The following is a 17,850-nucleotide window of genomic DNA, read 5'->3' as shown; positions in this document are numbered from 1 at the left end:
AGCGCCAAGAGATTGTTGTATCTCTATTCTTGAACACATATCCAGTTTGTGAGCGGGCTTCATGCGGATTAGAGAAAAAACTAGCATTTGCATATCCAACAAGGACCTAGTCATTTGTGGATTTCTTTGAGTAAAAGAGAGCCATGTTTGTTGCCCCACGAAGGTATCGCAATACATATTTGACTCCTTTCTAATGACGAATTGTTGGAGCAGAGCTATACTTTGCTAACAATTTGACTGAAAAAACTATATCTGGTCTAGTATATTATGCTAAATACAATAAAGCACATATTGCACTCAAATATGATACTTCTGGACCAAGGACCAGTTCATCATCTTATTTTGGATGGAATGGATATTTTTTAATGTCCAAAGAACGAACGACCATTGGTGTGCTGAGTGGATAAGCCTTGTCTATACCAAATCGCTTTAGGATTTTTCAATGTAAGATGATTGGTGGACCAAAATTCCACTAGCATAATGCTCGATCTACAAGCCGAGACAAAATTTTGTTTTTCCAAGGTCTTTCATTTCAAATTCTCTTTTCAGATATTCAGCAGTTTTATTGAGCTTTTCAAGGGTTCCAACTAGGTTTATATCATCGATATATACTGCCATTATAGCAAATCCAGAGTTAGATTTCTTAATGAACACATAAGGGCAAATGACATTGTTGATATATCCTTCTTTAATCAAATACTCACTGAGACGATTATACCACATTTGTCCAGATTGTTTCAACCTATACAATGATCGCCTTAATTTGATTGAGAGCATACCTCGTGGTTTGCTAATTGTTTCAGGCAACTTAAGTCCTTCTGAGACTTTCATATATATGTCAACATTTAATTTTGCATATAGATACGCGGTGATGACATTCATAAGTCGCATGTCAAGTTTTTCTGAAACCACTAAACTTATTAAGTAACGGAACGTAATTGCGTCCATTACAGAAGAGTATGTCTCCTCATAATCAATTCGAGATCTTTGCGAAAAACCTTGTGCAATGAGTCGTGCTTTATATCTTGCAATCTCGTTGTTCTCATTGCGTTTCCTTGTGAATACCCATTTGAAACCCACGGGTTTTACGCCATGTGGGGTTTGGACTACTGGTCCAAAAATATTTCGCATTTCTAAGGAATTTAATGTTGCCTAGATTGCATCTTTCCACTTAGACCAATCTTGTCTCTGTTTGCATTCATCAACAGAGTAAGGCTCAAGATCATCACTTAATATGATTTCATTAGTTACTACGAATGCGAACATGTCGTCAATGATTATTTCATTCCAATCCCACAATTCATTAGTACAAGCATAATTTATAGAGATTTATTTTCTTTTCATGTACCTCTATTTCTTCAGGTACATGTGTCTCATTAAGGACATTTTCTTTTTCTGAAAGTACAGAATCATGAATTGTGGATGTGTCATTTATTTTTTTTCTTCTTGAATGATTTCATTTGGATTCAGTGTGCCCTTGACTTTCTCTTTCGAGGGGCTGAATCTTTTGAACCTGAAGGTCTACCATGCTTCAGGCGTGCACCAGATGAATAATTTGCTAGCACTTTATTTTGTCCAATAGGGACATCAATTCTTGTAGGTGCATTTGTAGCTGATATATGTGATTTTGTTACTTTCATAGCATCATTAAATGCATTTGATATTTGATTAGAAATATTTAGAAGATGAACGATCATTTTCACTTCATTTTCACATTGAGTGCTATATGGATCAAAATGAGATAAGGTAGGAACAACCCATGACAACTCTTTCCGTTCTTGTGGAGTGGTCTTTTCTCCCCCTAACGACAAGAAAACTGTCTCATCAAAGTGACAATCAGCACAATGAGCTGTAAACTTATCACATGTCAAGGGTTCCAAATATCTAATGATAGATGGTAAATCAAAACCTACATAAATTCCCAGTCAGCGCTGGGGTCCCATTTTAGTACGTTGTGGTGGTGCAATAGGTACATAAACATTACAACCAAAAACTCGTAAATGTGAAATGTTTAGCTGATGCCCAAACACGAGTTGTATTGATGAGTATTGGTGGTTGGCTATAGGTCTCAATTGAACCAATGATGCAGCATGCAAGATGGTATGTCCTTCACACAGAAATTGATAATTTTGTTTTCATAAGCAGAGTGCGGGCTATTAACTGAAACCGCTTGATCAATGCTTATGTTAAACCATTCTGAGTATAGACATGAGGAGTGGGGTGTTCAACATCGATGCCCAATGTCATGCAGTAATCATCAAAGGTTTTAGACGTAAATTCACCAACGTTATCAAGTCAGATTGACTTAATGGGGTAATCTGGGAACTGTGCTCGTAACTTAATTATCTGAGCAAGAAGTCTCGCAAAAGCTACATTCTAAGTAGACAAGAGACAAATATGTGACCATCGAGTAGATGCATCAACCAAAACCATAAAATATCGAAATGGTCCATAGGATGGTTGAATAGGCCCACAAATATCCCTTTGAATTCTTTGCAGAAATGATGAGGATCCAGCATCAACCTTAAGTTGTGATGGTCTAATTACCAACTTCCTTTGAGAACAAGCCTTGTAAGGGTTATCATTTGAGATAGCAATGTGTCTTCTTAATAATGGATGTCCATTAGAGTTGATAATGATTCTACGCATCATGGTAGATCTTGGGTGATCCAGACGGTCATGCTAAAGCACATAAACTTTTGAATTAATGAACTTCTGGTTCATGACATTATATGATTCAACTGTCTTTATGTATGTCTAATACAGTCAACTCGTCAAACCACACAACGTCTTCGATATACGCTTCTGGGTATCATTGGAGGTAATGCATAGATACTCCGTATTTTCTGTACTTTTTGTTTCAATGTAGTATCCATTTAAACAAATATCTTTAAAACTCAACAAATTTCAAGTAGATCGAGTAGCGTATAACACATTATGTATGGACAATATTGTTCCATTTGGTACCATAATCCGGGCTCTTCCTGAACCTTCAATCATATCTGATTGCCCTGATATTGTTGTTACCCTTACTTTTGTAAGCATCAATCTTGAGAAATACTTTCGATCTCGAAGTATTGTATACGTGGTTACGTTGTTTGCAAGACAAATATCTCTGCTATTTCTCATGTTTTGAGAATGACCATAATTTTTATCCATGCTCTCTGAGTAAGGGAATTACACTTAAAAGCAATTTATAACAAGAAATTTAAATGCCATTTTTATTGAATCTAAAATGCTAATTTTTAAACTACAAGTTCAGCATAATAAAAGTACATCAAATATCAATGATTCAATCGAACTGGTATACTTCATTTCCCTTTTCCACCATGAAGTCTGAGACCTCTAGGTGAGTTGTGTTCAACTACCTTGATAAGTCACACACTGTATCAGGTATATCCATTGGTTTAGTTTGGTCAAGAAAATTGATCTCGACACCCTTCTCCTTGAGGGAGGCTTGATATAGATCCACCAAATGTTTTGGAGTACGACAGGTACACGCCCAGTGCTCGTCGCCACCACACCTATGGTAGGCTCCGTCAGAGTTTCTAAGAGTATTGTTCATATGAGCTTTACCTTTGTGGCGATTTCCATTTTTGAACTTCGGGTCTGAATTATGCCTCGGAACCTAGTTGTGAAACTAGACACTATAATTCTTGCCTTTCCCGTTCCACCGTCCTCGCCTATGGCTACGTCATCATTTATGATTATTGCCACCAGAGGATGTGGCGTTCATTTCAAAGGAAACATCATTCACTTCTGGGAATGGTGTAGATCCAGTAGGTCGGGACTGATGTTTTTTCATCAGAAGCTCATTGTTTTGTTCAGCAACCAGGAGCACAGAGATCAGCTGGTTGTATTCAGTGAAGCCTCGCGTTCTATACTACTGCTGGAGGAGCACGTTAGAGGCATGAAATGTGCTAAAAGTCTTTTCCAGCATATCTTCCTCAATAATGGTATCTACACAGAGCTTCATCTAAAAGGTAATTCTGAACAACGCAGAATTGTACTTAGCCATTGGCGAGCCTTTGGAAGAATCATCGTTATCTGGTAATTGTATCTGTTTCTCAATGTCTTCCAGAGAGCTAATGGATCTTCAATCGTTAAGTACTCGCTCTTTAGTCCCTCATCAAGATGGCGACGAATAAAGATCATGGCCTTCGCCCGATCTTGAGAAGATGAGCTGTTTTCTTCCCTAATGGTATCTCCAAGATTCTCTGCTTCTAGATGGATCTTGGTATCCAGTACCCAGGTAAGGTAATTCTTCCCTATAATGTCCAGGGCAGCAAAATCAAGCTTTGCCAAGTTTGCCATTTTCTTTTCTTTCTGAAAAAAAAAAATGAGATGTATAAGAACTTGCAATAATATGTATTCCTGGAGGTATGTAGTGTTAGAATTTTTGGTTCTTACAAATTTTTTATTTTGACATTCAGGCGAAAATGATAAGCATTTGAAACTTCTGGCTCGAGATTTACATGATGAATGAGGAGGGCAATTATACCGCACCACTCAAATAACAGGAAAATTTAAATATGCAAAGTAGGGTGGGCGATTATACAGCACCACCTAAAATTGCAATGAAATTAAACAGCAGGCAAATTTAAATACGCAGGGTAGGGTTGGCGATTATACCGCTCTACCTAAAATTTGCAGTAAAATTAGATCTGCAATCCAAGATAGGCGATGATACCGTACCATCATGGATTGCAGTAAGATTAAATTTGTAGTTCAAAATGGACGATTGTACCGCACCATCTTGAATTGAAGTAAAATTAACATAAATAAACACTGAGTTAGTAATCAAGATCCACACCAAACAAGAAATAAAAGATATATGTAACTGTTAAGTTGAGAACTAAAAGCAGGTATGGTGCAAACAGTTCTTCGCAAAGGTATATCCAGCAGTTGAGGTAGAGGAAGAAGATGAACAGTAAAATCTTTAGAGGAAACATTTTTTTTTTCTTTCAGCAAAGAGAAATGAGGAATAGTTATATTTAGAGAGTCGTGCTGATAACGTGTTATAAATAGGTAAAAGTTAAAGAGATAATTTTTACTAGTGACAGGAGCGAAACAAGTGTAAAATATCACACTATAATTGTAACACAAGAGAATTACTAATAAAAGTGGGAGGAATAGATACTGATGCTATTTATCTTTCTATTCTTTCTCTTTTTTATATCCGTTAATAGCAGTCAAAGTGCTCTATTTATAGAGCAACTCTGTATTATTACACTTTGAAAATTTACAACACATCTTTTGAAAAATGATCTCCTTTATTTCCAAGTCTACATATCAACACTGTCAATGTTTTTATTCATCTGCCAATGTTGCAAATCCAATCCATGTGAGTGTTGAAAAAGTTTACCAAAATTTTTAATATCACTAAGCATTCATTAACCCACTAGCATTTTCAACATTTTCAAATATATTTCGGCCTAAATACGGAAAACAAAAGGCCCCTTATCCAAAAAAGAAACGGCCGCGAAATGCAACGTTCACTTGCAGACAAACATTCTTCAACATGGATTTATTCATTCAATTCGTACACGACTGCATAACACGAGTGGTTCAAATTCCACAAAACCTCCTCTCCAAATTCCAATCCGCCTTCCGCTCATTTCACACACCACAACGCTCACTTTCCCACCATTCCAGTTCCTCCTCCACTTCTTCGCTTCCCTTCCAGAAAATGATTCTCCGCCTCCCCTCGCCTTCTCTCCCCTCCACCTTCCTTTCCCCTTCCGCACCAAACCCCCTCCGGCGGTTCTCTTCATCCTCTTTCCCCCGCCCCCGCCATCGTCTCTCCATTCTGCGATGCGCCGCCGGAAACGACGTCGTCGAACTCGACGCCTTCACCAAGAAGTCGGGCTACCTCTTCGAGCTCAGCGCCCCCGAGGTCAACTCCATAGCCGACTACGATATCTCCAAAATCGGCGCCATTTACCGGCGGAAGCCTCTGATTCTTCTCCGCCGACTCTCTCAGATTGCCTTCACTTTCGGCAAGTGGTTCGCGGTTCGCTACATTGATAACCTGACGGAGCGCTCTGACCGAATGTTCGAGGTCAGTCTGTAATTCTGTTCTTGTTCTGAATTTGTTATTACGTTTACAGTATTAATTAATGATTGGTTAATTTGTTTTGTTGCAGCTTAGAGCTGCCGAGCTTCGGAATATTCTGGTAGAACTCGGACCGGTGCGTTATGCTTACTTCTTCCCTCTGTTTCACTTACAATTACAATAAGCTTCTTCTGCTGAATTTACTTTGATTATCCTTTTCATGGACTTCAAAAATTCACTTGATTACAGTTGTTAATTATTTGTGATTTGTTGTTGTATAGTTGATTAGTTGTTAATTAAGTTCAACTTTTTTTATGTTTTTTCTTAATCTTATAGGCATATGTCAAAATTGCTCAGGCCATCTCATCTCGACCAGTAAGTTGCTCATACTTTACAGTTATTGCAGCATGATGTTCTTCCTACCTTGGTGAAATGTCAAATTACATATTCCTTCAGAATGTCTGCCTTCACTTTTAATATGTAATGCACTTTTCGAAAATTAATGCTTTTAAGGCCTCATGTGCAAATTGGATATTTCAGAATGCCTTGGTGACAGTTTCCCGTCACATACAAAACTAATTTTCAGAGTAATTCTCATGCATCCCCAAGATCACTATGCGTATAGGCCAGCTTCTGTAGACATTCTTGATGAATTCTCTAAGAAATTTATCCATCCTTATATATTTCATGTCTTAGTGTTTTAGTCGCTGAGATATTGGCATTGTTTCCAAAAGTAGTTCTGGGATTCCATAGTGCCACTTATCCACGAAAGTGTGTCATCTCTTAGCTCTAAAGCAGTGATTGTGCATTTGTAAACAAATAATTGATGCCTTGAGTCCTCTCTGTGGATGTTAAATTTTCATTGATTTCTCACTGCAAAGGAAGTTGATGTGTCCTGCCCAATTATATTAAAGTACTTCTAAAAATTCGTTGAAGAAAAAAGAGAGTAAAGGATCATTATTTAGTTTTTTTTTTTTTTTTTTTTTTCGCCGAATCTTAGGGTTGTTTGGTATACTTCTTGGATCCTTTTTCTTTTCCTTTTTTTTTTTTTTTTTTTTTTTTTTTTTTTAGTTTTGAAATGAGTATTCATTAATTTAGTTACATTCATCATTTCTGAAAACAAGAAATTGAATCCAAGAAGGATAACAAATAGGCCCTTAGATTTATGGGTCTATCTCATCAGTAGCTTTGCTTTTCCTATTAACTTTGCTCTTTCTTTTCAAGGACTTGATACCACCATCATACTTGGATGAGCTCTCACTGCTGCAAGATCGAATATCTCCATTTTTTACGGAAGTTGCTATAAACACAATAGAACAAGAACTTGGTTTACCGATAGAAGTGCTTTTCTCAGAGATCTCACCGGAACCTGTAGCTGCTGCTTCCCTTGGACAGGTTTGATTTGTTTATGCTTTCTTCTTGATCCTGTAACTTAGGTTTTGGCATTTTCTGTCTTTATTTTTATCTTGAAATTCAAATTCATAAATATTCCTGTGTCTCTCTGATGCTAGGTTTATCAAGCCAGGCTTCGCCGTACGGGACAGCTTGTTGCAGTAAAGGTGCAAAGGCCAGGAGTACAAGCTGCTATTTCCTTAGACATATTGATCTTGCGTTTTCTAGCTGGTCTACTTAGGAGAATAAGAAAATTAAACACTGATCTTCAGGTAATGTTGCAACATGTAACCTAGTATTGCACCACCCATCTAGTATAGTGTCAATGAGATAAAAATTTACGCATCCATTATGTCATTGATGATGATTTTAACTATACAAACAAACATTAGTGCATACCAATGTATGATACAATGTGTATGCGCATATTTTTGTTTTATTTTTATTTTTATTTGTATCTTTTGACACCTTCTTGGCTTTTCATAACATCTACGTGAACTTGACATGCAGGCAGTTGTTGATGAATGGGCATCAAGTCTTTTTCGGGTAAAATGTGACCCCTTTATGCTCTTTGTTGATTTATTGGCTTGCTACTTATAGCAGCATACTTTCAATTTTGTCATGTGTTATTACTTGCTTCCCTTTTTCATTTGTAATTCCCTAAATATCATTCTATTATCTATGATATCATTTTGGCTGTATAAGGTTTATTCTTAGAACTTTAAATTGAATACAGGTAAATCATATTGAATGCAGGAGATGGACTACAGAACTGAAGCAAATAATGGTATCAGATTCAGGTAAGAACAGGGATTTCAAATTTACATTATCTTAGTGATTGATAGTTATGTAGGAGCTAAATTCAAAGCATAATAAATAGAGCCCATCTAAACACAAGAACATATAACTGAAAGTTCTGTCTACTTTTTTTATGCAGCAATTCAATTTATGCATGTATTTGAGGTTCATTGTCCTTAAGTCTCTCTCTGTCACATGATTAATGTCTCAGGTGTTATAAGTTATACCTTATAGAATTTCTGAGTGTATTAACGTGGGTCTTTCCGGATTCATGTGCCAATTACCCTATAACAGAGGATACTTGATAAATGCCTTAGCAATAATCCCCAGGATTGTTTTTTCCTGCTTCAATTTGTCACTTTCCTTTCTCTTCCTCTCTCTGAGCTGAGATGATATTATTTTTCTCTTCCTTACATAATTGATATATTGTTATTAATTTTGTTTCGTTGAAAGGTTACTAAGCTTATAGGTTAACTAATTTAAGGTACCTCGTTTCTATCTCTTGAAATGTTATACTTTATACTCTAAGCAAATAAGTTACTGTGAAATTTAGATTATGAATTGTCTCATGATCACCTAAAAGCTTCAATTTGTAGGCTTTATCCTTTGGAACTAAGCAATAGTTCTATGCTCTTATCTTGATTCCTGCCTGATGCTTCACTAGTTAAATATGATAATGATGCTTGATAATATTCTCTAAATATTAGAGATGAAAAATTGTTTCAGCTGCAGTAACATTTTTTGGCATTGACCTTACAGTACCATCATGAAATTTTCAAAGCGTCATTTTACTTTTTCTTTCACTTCCTTGATAACCTTAAATCCTTTCCACTTGTTATCAATTTTATGATTCATATTGAACTTAATGTCTATATTGATGCTCTAATTGTGATCAGACAGCTATACGGTGGTATACCCGATGTTTTGGTTCCGGAAATGTATCTGGATTACACAACTCGCAGGGTTCTTGTGATGGAATGGGTGGAGGTAATTGCTATTGCGGTTGTTTTGTCTTTATTCACTAGTCTGGATGCCAAACCCTAGAAAGGACAACTTCAAATGACTTGGTGACCATTCTATTTAAATTATTTCATTTAATTTGAGTGCATGAATGTGAGTTACGAAACCACTTTAGATTCAGGGCTCCTATGAGCTATTGTAACTAAATAATATCAGAGTTTATTTTGTAACTATTGCACTATTAAGTTCTAAGCTCAAGTTTTGATTCTGAATTTTTATTTGTTTCTTTGTAAACAAAAGATCCTTAAATGCTGGGTATCCATGGTACAACTTTTCTCTCTCCCATTTCTTTTGTAACTTAAGGCAAAGTTCTTAAGTAAAATCACTCCTGAATATCATAAGAATTGCAACTGGTAGTTGTATGTGACCTAAGTACTTGAAATATTTTCCTTAAAGATGTATTTTTTATGTGCCGTTTAGTTGTTGATTTCGTTTCAACTTATGTTTTTATTTTTGTTTACTTATATACTAGGGGCAGAAGCTGTCAGAAGTGAATGATCTTTACTTGGTTGAGGTCATGCGCTAAACAAAATTTAATTTTTGGCATTACTCAATTTATTAATTTCTCTGATTTTTTACTTTGTATAAGTGCTAAATAAAATGCCCTCTTCTTGGTTCTGATTAGGTAGGGACGTACTGCTCATTCAATCAACTTCTGGAATGTGGATTCTACCATGCAGATCCACACCCTGGAAATCTTCTTCGTACATATGATGGGAAACTTGCTTATTTAGGTACGAGCCTTGCGCACAGGTGTCATTAACTGTACATGTTTTATACATAACAAAAGGAAATGTGTAAAAATGGTGGAATAATAAATCGTAGTTGCTGCCGAGCAAGAAAGAATAGTTACTTATGAAGGACGGTGGATAGTAGGAGCCTGTCTGAGACAAAATAGGCCTCTTACAATAACTTGATTTTGTAATTGAGTACTAGGTTTTCTAATAAAAAAAATTTGTTCAAGGAATTGATGAATTTATTTTACACATACAAAGTCATTTATAATTTTATATTGAATGAATATAACTGAATGGTAGTTTTTATGGTCACTGTTAGGCTCTCCTTAATCAATTTGTGTCTCATTGATTGCTTATATGTTTGATTTATCTGTCGTACTATGTTTGCACACTATGCCTATTTAATTACTGTTCCGTTATGTACTTACAGATATTGTATATCAATCAGATTTAACTTTTAATATCTTCCACGGTTCCACCACCAGATTTTGGTATGATGGGTGAATTTAATCAAGAACTCCGCATTGGATTTATTGAAGCTTCTCTCCATCTTGTAAACCGTGATTTTGGTGCATTGGCTAAGGACTTTGTTACTCTTGGGTATCATGTTTGTCTATTTCTTCAATTTCTGAACAGGTTTTTCTTGTTGTATTTGCTGGTAGTTACTTGGTAATTTTCTGACAAACTCTTCAGATTTATTCCACCAACTGCAGACAAGGAAGCTGTTACAAAGGCTTTAACAGGTTTCTTTTTGTGTCTTCTTGAACCTATGGATTCAGTCTGGTTTGTTGGGATTAAACGTTTAAGTTAGTGAACTCTTTGTGTGGAGGGGCTCCATTAATTGGTCTGATAAGACCTGTATTGCTGTTCTTTAGGTGTCTTTCAGAATGCTGTTGCCAAAGGGGTGCGCAATATTAGCTTTGGAGACCTATTAGGAGATTTAGGAGCCACCATGTAAGTCATTTTTCATTTCATTTTATCCCTTCAAAGATATATCTTATACATTTATAAATGAAAAGTCAACTTCAGTGGCATCCATATCATTCCCGTCATTATTATTGTTATCACGATCTCCATCACCACCACCAACATCAGCATCTTCCCTTTGATTTTGGAGAACAAAGCCCTTGAAGTCCAGTAAGGCACATGTGTTTCATCCACATTGGGGCAATGCACCCAAGATCCAATATTTCGAGCCAGCTTCCATGGAAAATTCAGACTTTCTTTTTTATGCTGGCAAACAAGCAACCATTCTAGGGGCTGTCGACGTATGAAAAACTTGTTTAACTTAAGCTTATAGAACCTCTTGTCTAAGTGGAATTTCTCTTGTAATTGGTGTAGGCAAAGTTGTGCAAGACCACACAATATTATAACTTATATTTCTCTGTTTGCCCTACTTCTGATGATATCAAGGAATCTTTGCCTTCAAAAAGTAACCACTTTCTGTCATAGTTCCTGAAGATTGGAAGAATCTACTGTTATATTGAAGTTGACTTGTGCAACCCTAGTGCTTTAGGTATTATTTTTCATTAATGACTCGATAGATTTTCTCTTTGTTTGTTTCAGGTACAAGTTCAAATTTCGTATACCTTCTTATTTTTCTCTTGTCATTCGAAGGTACTTTTGGGTTTCCACTTTCCAAAAATATAAAATGGACCTCTTGCACTGTCAAGTTATATTTGATTATGATACTCAAAGAGAAGTAATAGACTCATTCTGTGACAAGTTAAATCCACTTCACCTGATCATCACATAACTTCTTTATTTTTTTGCGACGACAATCCTTTACCAAAATTACAAATTGTAGGCTTCTAAACTTTTAGGTTCCTTGATGAATCATCTCTGCCAACATTGACCAAGTTAGAAATCGCTTAGTCATCTGGTTATCATCATATCATTGTATTGAAATAAACAGTGCTCTTCTGTCTGTTTGATGATAGTTAGATGACTAAATGGGTTTCTATTTTTTTCGGAGGATAATACTTCAATGGGATTTAATAGATGAACAGTTTGTATTATTGAATCGGATGGAGAGCATTGCCCACATGTGATCCCTTTGTTCTTGCTGTTTTTTTTGCACATAACACAAATGTGGAGGTGAACAAATATACTTCTTTTCTAAAGCATATCATGAATATTGTTTTTTATCATAGGGCACCAAGGGAAAAACTTATAATTTAGTGGGTACATTAGGCTTACAAGTCATCTATATGGCTCAAAAATTGGATCGGCAAGATTTACTTTGAAAACCTTTGGAAGCATGAACAGATCAATATATTTTGTAATACCTGGACTCAACAAGACATTTTAGTTGGATACGATAAATCTGGAATTTGTGAGAAGTTCTCTCATTTAAGTGCCTACCAAATGTTAAACAGTGGTGTTATTTTGTGTTGTTTAATACTCTTTTATATCTCTCAGCCTTGCCGTATTGGAAGGTGTTGCCATTGGCTTCAACCCAGATTACAAAGTTTTAGGTAGCACATACCCATGGATTGCTCGAAAAGTATTAACAGACAGCTCAATAGAGCTCAAGTCCTCCCTGCAGGCCCTTCTTTATGAGGTGAAGGTTTCATACAATTTTTTTCATTCTTAAGTATTTGAGTTATGTATCTTTGTTCGGTTGCTTCATTAATTTAAAACTGTCTATGTGCACCATATCCTTTGTAGTTTGTACCACAGCCTTAATTCCTAAATCCTCCCTTGTCAGGATGGCGTTTTCAATATCGACCGTCTAGAGTCTTTACTTTCTGAGGTAATAACTACCGCTTCCTATATTTTCTTAATTAGTCTGGTTTCCCAATTTTATGATTGAGATGTAGGTTTCCCGGTCTGTTTCTTGTGAAATCTCCATTACAAATGGCATGTGATTTAGATACTTGATGCATTTTGGCTCACACTAACATCTTAGTTATCTCAAATCTCAATACCTAGTTGAGAGTATTTGCCCCGCATGGGAAATGAAAGGCTTGCATTAGTAGTTTAAGATCTTGGGCCTCTACACCAATTGCCAATTAATTGTGTTGGATGCTCTAGTCATAACATGATAGCAGAAAATGCTATCCACATATTTGTCCGAACAGCTACATGGACTCCTGGTCCATAAAGAAATCTACTCTAGGTTGACCTTGAGTGTACCTCAGCTATTACCAGCTTCAGAACACGAGTAGCCTTTCTAAATTCCCCTGGTTGCATGTTAGCTTTCTAATCTTGTCTTGTTTAGCGTATGTAGAAGCTCACATGATGTTTGAATAAATGTCAATTACTGTTTTCTTGTAGGCTCTCCGTGCTAGAACAGAGAAGGTCATGTCAAGAAAGCAAGAAGATGATGCTAATTCTAGGGTAGTTGTCAAACAAGTCCTTTCTTTTATGTTGGCAGAGAAGGTACGAATGTTTACGTACTTATTTCCTATTCATCTTCAATCTGGGAAGCCCGAATCATAAAATCAATTTCTTATCTTTCTTTATTTGTAATGATATAATAATGCAATTTCAGGGTGCATTTGTGAGGGATCTACTTCTTCAAGAATTTGTTAAGGTAGAATTATTCGTCATATGCCTGTTATTTTAGTTGTAATCCACAGTATAATGGTGAAAGCATTTAAGTCGGTCCAATTTTGAATTTCTTCTTTCAGGTTACAAGTCTAATTTTTGTATTCAATTTATTTTGGTCTTTGTTCTTGCTATTCTTATCGTTGTTTGGTAATTTATTTTTTTTTCTTTTCTATTTCTTTCCACAACTGATGGTAGGGATTGGATGCACTTGGGCTGGCAACCTTGGATTCTATTATGACAAGTATACCTTTCGCTGCTACCTTGTCCATCTCAACAATGACCAATGAAGACAAAATCAACTTAAGAACACTCCGTCGCCTTCTGCGATTGCTGTCAGGGTTGCAAAGAAATGAAAACTCCAAACCAGTAAGATTTTGAGCTTGTTTGGCATAGTGGAGTTGGCGTGGTTTCTGGTTGTGGTATAGCTTAGGACTTTCCTCGGAAACTTCTAACAGTAGTTCGGTGATGACATTTATGTTTTGATATGAAAGTATGTGGAGTCTAGATATGTTAGTAAATCTAAGTTTTGATCAATATGAATATCAACTATTCTTTTCTTCTTTATCAGATGGTTTCTTTTTTCAAACAGTTTTCTGTGTGACAAAATACAAAAATATCTATTGATAGGTCATTTTGAGTGTTGGAAGTCCTTTATAGATTGTCTCCTAGATTGGTGTTAAGGCTCTTTTTCAACTTCTTTGGCCTAAATGTAGCGGCCATTCACATGTGTTCAATTAATAAATTAATTACTCTAATGACATCTCTGTGACAAACAAGAGTAGCTATTTGGATAATTGGAAAAGATGGAGGCAAAGCAGCTTTGGGGTTCAATTTAAACAATCTTCTAAATATTTGTGAATTGGAACCTTTAAAGGGAAGATATCATTTAAGAAAGTTACTTTTCACTTGGACTTACCATGTTCTAGTATGTTCTAGGCAATTTTGTTGCAATAATTTCATTTTATAGTATGACCTAAGAGTTGTTGGTCTAGCACTCAGGTCCTTGGTTTGCTCCCAAGTGGTCTGGGGTTCGACTCTCTCCCACGCTACCCACCTAGCAAATACTAGAGTTTCTCGCTCTGCAAAAGGGGGGGGCTAGTGATTAGTCTGGTCAAAGACTCGGATACACTAGTATTAAAAAAAACATACATACATACATATATATATACGAGTAAGCTTTGTTGCTAATTATTTGTATTCATTTTATTTAACACTAAAGCATGTGACTTTTTCAGTTGACGAGTAATCTTAAGATTACTAGTTACTGATCAATATCAACTTTGGCTTGTAGTTTATCAGAGACGATACCCCATACAAGAATCAGCAAACGAACTCGGATGAAGCAGCATTAGTTTTCAACCAACTTGCATCTGTTCAAGAAATTCTACCTCTCCTTTCTGTTCTTCCTGAGGTAACAAACTTGTTTTTGCACCCATGCACTCGTTTAACACGATGGTTTCTATAATAACAATAAGAGAAAACGCTAATTTACATCATTTTAATGAATGTCATATTGTACACATTACACAGCACAAATTTAGGACATCTCTTCTATGATGACAATGAAGTAATCAGAACAAAGTTGTTTTTGCACCCATGCACTTGTTTAACATGATGGTTTCTATTGTAGTACACATGGCACAAACTAAGGACACTTTTCTATTATGACAATTAAGTAATCAAACTATTCTTATACTAGGAAATAGTGTTGGTGAAAGGCGCTTGTTGATTAGTTGACATGTTAAAATACAAAATTACTCTCTTTTTGTTCCAGCCATTGTAGTTCTGGAATAACTTGATTGCTCAGTACATCGTTAGTGTTTGGATGATCATTTATGTCTCATCAATATTTTCAGATTCAATAGGACATAACAGTTGTCCTAGAGACGATGGGTGTTATTTCTCAGCAATCTCTGAGGAGTCTTCACAGAATAGGGTTTCAACTAGGATTTCAGATTTTATTAATAGAAATGACTAATTTTCGGGTGGTGGCAAAATAGCTGTTAAAAGTTTTAGGCAATAGACGCTTGTCTAGATTTAGTGATCATTTAGGTCAGAAATTGACTCGTCTGCATAGAGTTTTGTTCGTATATCTGGGCCTTGTAGTTGTCTGGGTTACTGCAAACGTATGCAACTCATTCCCTGATATTTGATCGCGTATCAGTGTGGCAAACAGATTATACCTTTTCACCAGCCGGTACATTATGTTTTTGTATTTATAGCACCTGCAGTGAAGCCAGGACTGAGAATGGGGTTTAAGGAGGTGAGGGCTGTAGATGGGGTCGGGACTTGTGGGGTGCTACCGTGCTAGGAAGTTTAATTTATTTTTGGTCACACTCAAGTGCTTGCATCATCGGGCTTCAGGGGAGGCATCGTTTTATTATAATGAATTGAAGGCGTCATCAGTTGTTTTCTTAAGTTGACTTTCGAAACAAGCCTTGAATTTGCGCCTAAAGTTAATTTGATACTATGTTAATATGAGGATTACATTTTACATGCTTGCTGATTGCTGATTGCAATTTTACTTTGGCAGCTCCCACCAGAATCACAACAGCAGTTACTTAATCTCCCAGCTGATCTTACAGGACGATTAATTTCCCGTGCTGCTGCAAGGACAATCCGAAGGATTGTTTTATGATTTCTAAATGCATTTTCCACAGCAAGCAAAGTCGCTAACTTATTCGTCATGTGATCTGTACAGAAATTCGAAAGCGCACGATAGAACTGTGACAAGCAGGAACTCAGAGAATTCCAATACCTGAGAAACTATTTGGAGCTCTTTTTTTCCTGGATTTTATGGGCTGCATTTGTTCATAAGAAAATTACATAGGTGCGGACAAGTTGTGCAAAGGTTCAAAGTGATGTCTCAAAACAATGTTTAGACCTCCTTATGAATTTAAATAATTAAGGCTAGAGCTAAAGCTAAAATTTCTCTCATCTTATTGTCTGAGGTTGATTCTCCTTTGGTGATCTCTCTCCTTCATCGTTCTCCTAGCTTGGAAATCATACGTTCTTACTTGGGCAATAAGAACTTAAGAGTTTTTTTAAACTTTACACTCTACGTAAGGGTTCCACCGAGTGTGCTGATTTGTTTGCCCCTTGTATTCGCAATGGGCCTTGCGGGTAGACCGAGAATTTACTTGAACATGAGATTGGAGATTGTCAGCGTGCCACTACTAGTTACTTCTAGTAGACGGATTTGAGTGAGGAGATTGCTTGTTTAACTTCTAATCAAAAGATTGTGCAATTGGGAGTGGCTCAATTTAGGTTCTTCTTTGCCTTGTATGATAAGGAGTTTACTTACGTAGAGAATTCAATCACAGTATATAAATGGTAAAGAGAACAAGGAATTGCTTACTTGCTTTGTATTGAAATGACAATAACAACTCAAATAGAGAACTTGTATTGAAATGGAGGAATACCTAATACCGGTAAAGACAACAAAGCTATAATGAAATCAGAAAGCTTTGAAATGAAGAGTACAGCTGTTGGTTTTCTAGAGAGAGATTGTTTTATTGTTTGAGTAACCGTAGTACGAACACAACGCAACTTGATGCAGATTCTACGTACCCCAAATCTACCGCCTTAAGAAATGACATTAAAAGAAGTCACTTGCTACGTTATACCAACCAACCTCACTTGTATGAGAAATATCTCTAAACATATATCAATATAATAATGGGTACCACTTTAATATCTGTAAGCCAAATATGTGTTACTTGATACAAGTCTAATCTAATTTCACAATAACCCTACAAAAGACCATAATTTGACTTTAGTCCAAAAAGAGCGAAATTTGCCAATTTTAAGTTACAAACAAAACCTAAGGGGATCTCTTGCGAGTCATGAGATCGTATTGATGAAATTGCGATCGGAAATTAGACGGATGTGCCATGTTATGGTATAATTTAACAAAAGTGGAAAAGAATGAGTCATTTATGCAATTTCACCTCTTTTGAAATAATATAGTTTTATGTACCAATAAGACAAAGGCGTTACACAATCAACCATACATATATGGAAAATGCAATGCATTATGAGTAGGACCCGATTAACATTTTGACAATTTTCAACAGGACACTTCACCGGGTAAAGGGTAAACAAATAAGACAAAATAGGTAAAGCATATTTCAACGAAAAACTCTGCGCGTGTGTGTGTGTGTGTTTGAGAGAGAGAGAGAGAGAGAGAGAGAGAGAGTCAACAGGTCACTTCACCGGGTAAAGGGTAAACAAATAAGACAAAATAGGTAAAGCATATTTCAACCAAAAACCCTGTGTGTGTGTGTGTGTGTG

General features: G+C 36.2%; 1 protein-coding gene across 2 annotated transcripts; it reads left to right on the top strand.

Annotated features, from left to right (window-relative positions):
- Positions 1–5,545: 5,545 nt before the first annotated feature.
- Positions 5,546–16,494, top strand: LOC137728849 (uncharacterized aarF domain-containing protein kinase At1g71810, chloroplastic). 2 transcript variants are annotated; one of them, XM_068467632.1, is made up of 21 exons: positions 5,546–6,061; positions 6,147–6,191; positions 6,392–6,430; positions 7,280–7,450; positions 7,567–7,719; positions 7,958–7,993; positions 8,204–8,247; positions 9,142–9,232; positions 9,738–9,779; positions 9,891–9,999; positions 10,488–10,602; positions 10,696–10,745; positions 10,878–10,956; positions 11,569–11,619; positions 12,424–12,565; positions 12,713–12,757; positions 13,282–13,386; positions 13,499–13,540; positions 13,753–13,923; positions 14,849–14,968; positions 16,091–16,494. In XM_068467632.1, exons 1-21 carry the CDS (start codon positions 5,690–5,692, stop codon positions 16,193–16,195), a joined length of 2,127 nt encoding a protein of 708 aa, XP_068323733.1. In that variant the 5' UTR covers positions 5,546–5,689; the 3' UTR covers positions 16,196–16,494. The 2 variants fall into 2 exon arrangements, with proteins under 2 accessions (XP_068323733.1, XP_068323734.1); XM_068467633.1 differs by lacking the exon at positions 12,713–12,757.
- Positions 16,495–17,850: the final 1,356 nt, after the last annotated feature.

This window comes from Pyrus communis, chromosome 3 (genome assembly GCF_963583255.1).
Source record: "Pyrus communis chromosome 3, drPyrComm1.1, whole genome shotgun sequence".
Lineage (NCBI taxonomy): Eukaryota > Viridiplantae > Streptophyta > Magnoliopsida > Rosales > Rosaceae > Pyrus > Pyrus communis.
This window is presented reverse-complemented; position numbering and strand designations above follow the sequence as displayed.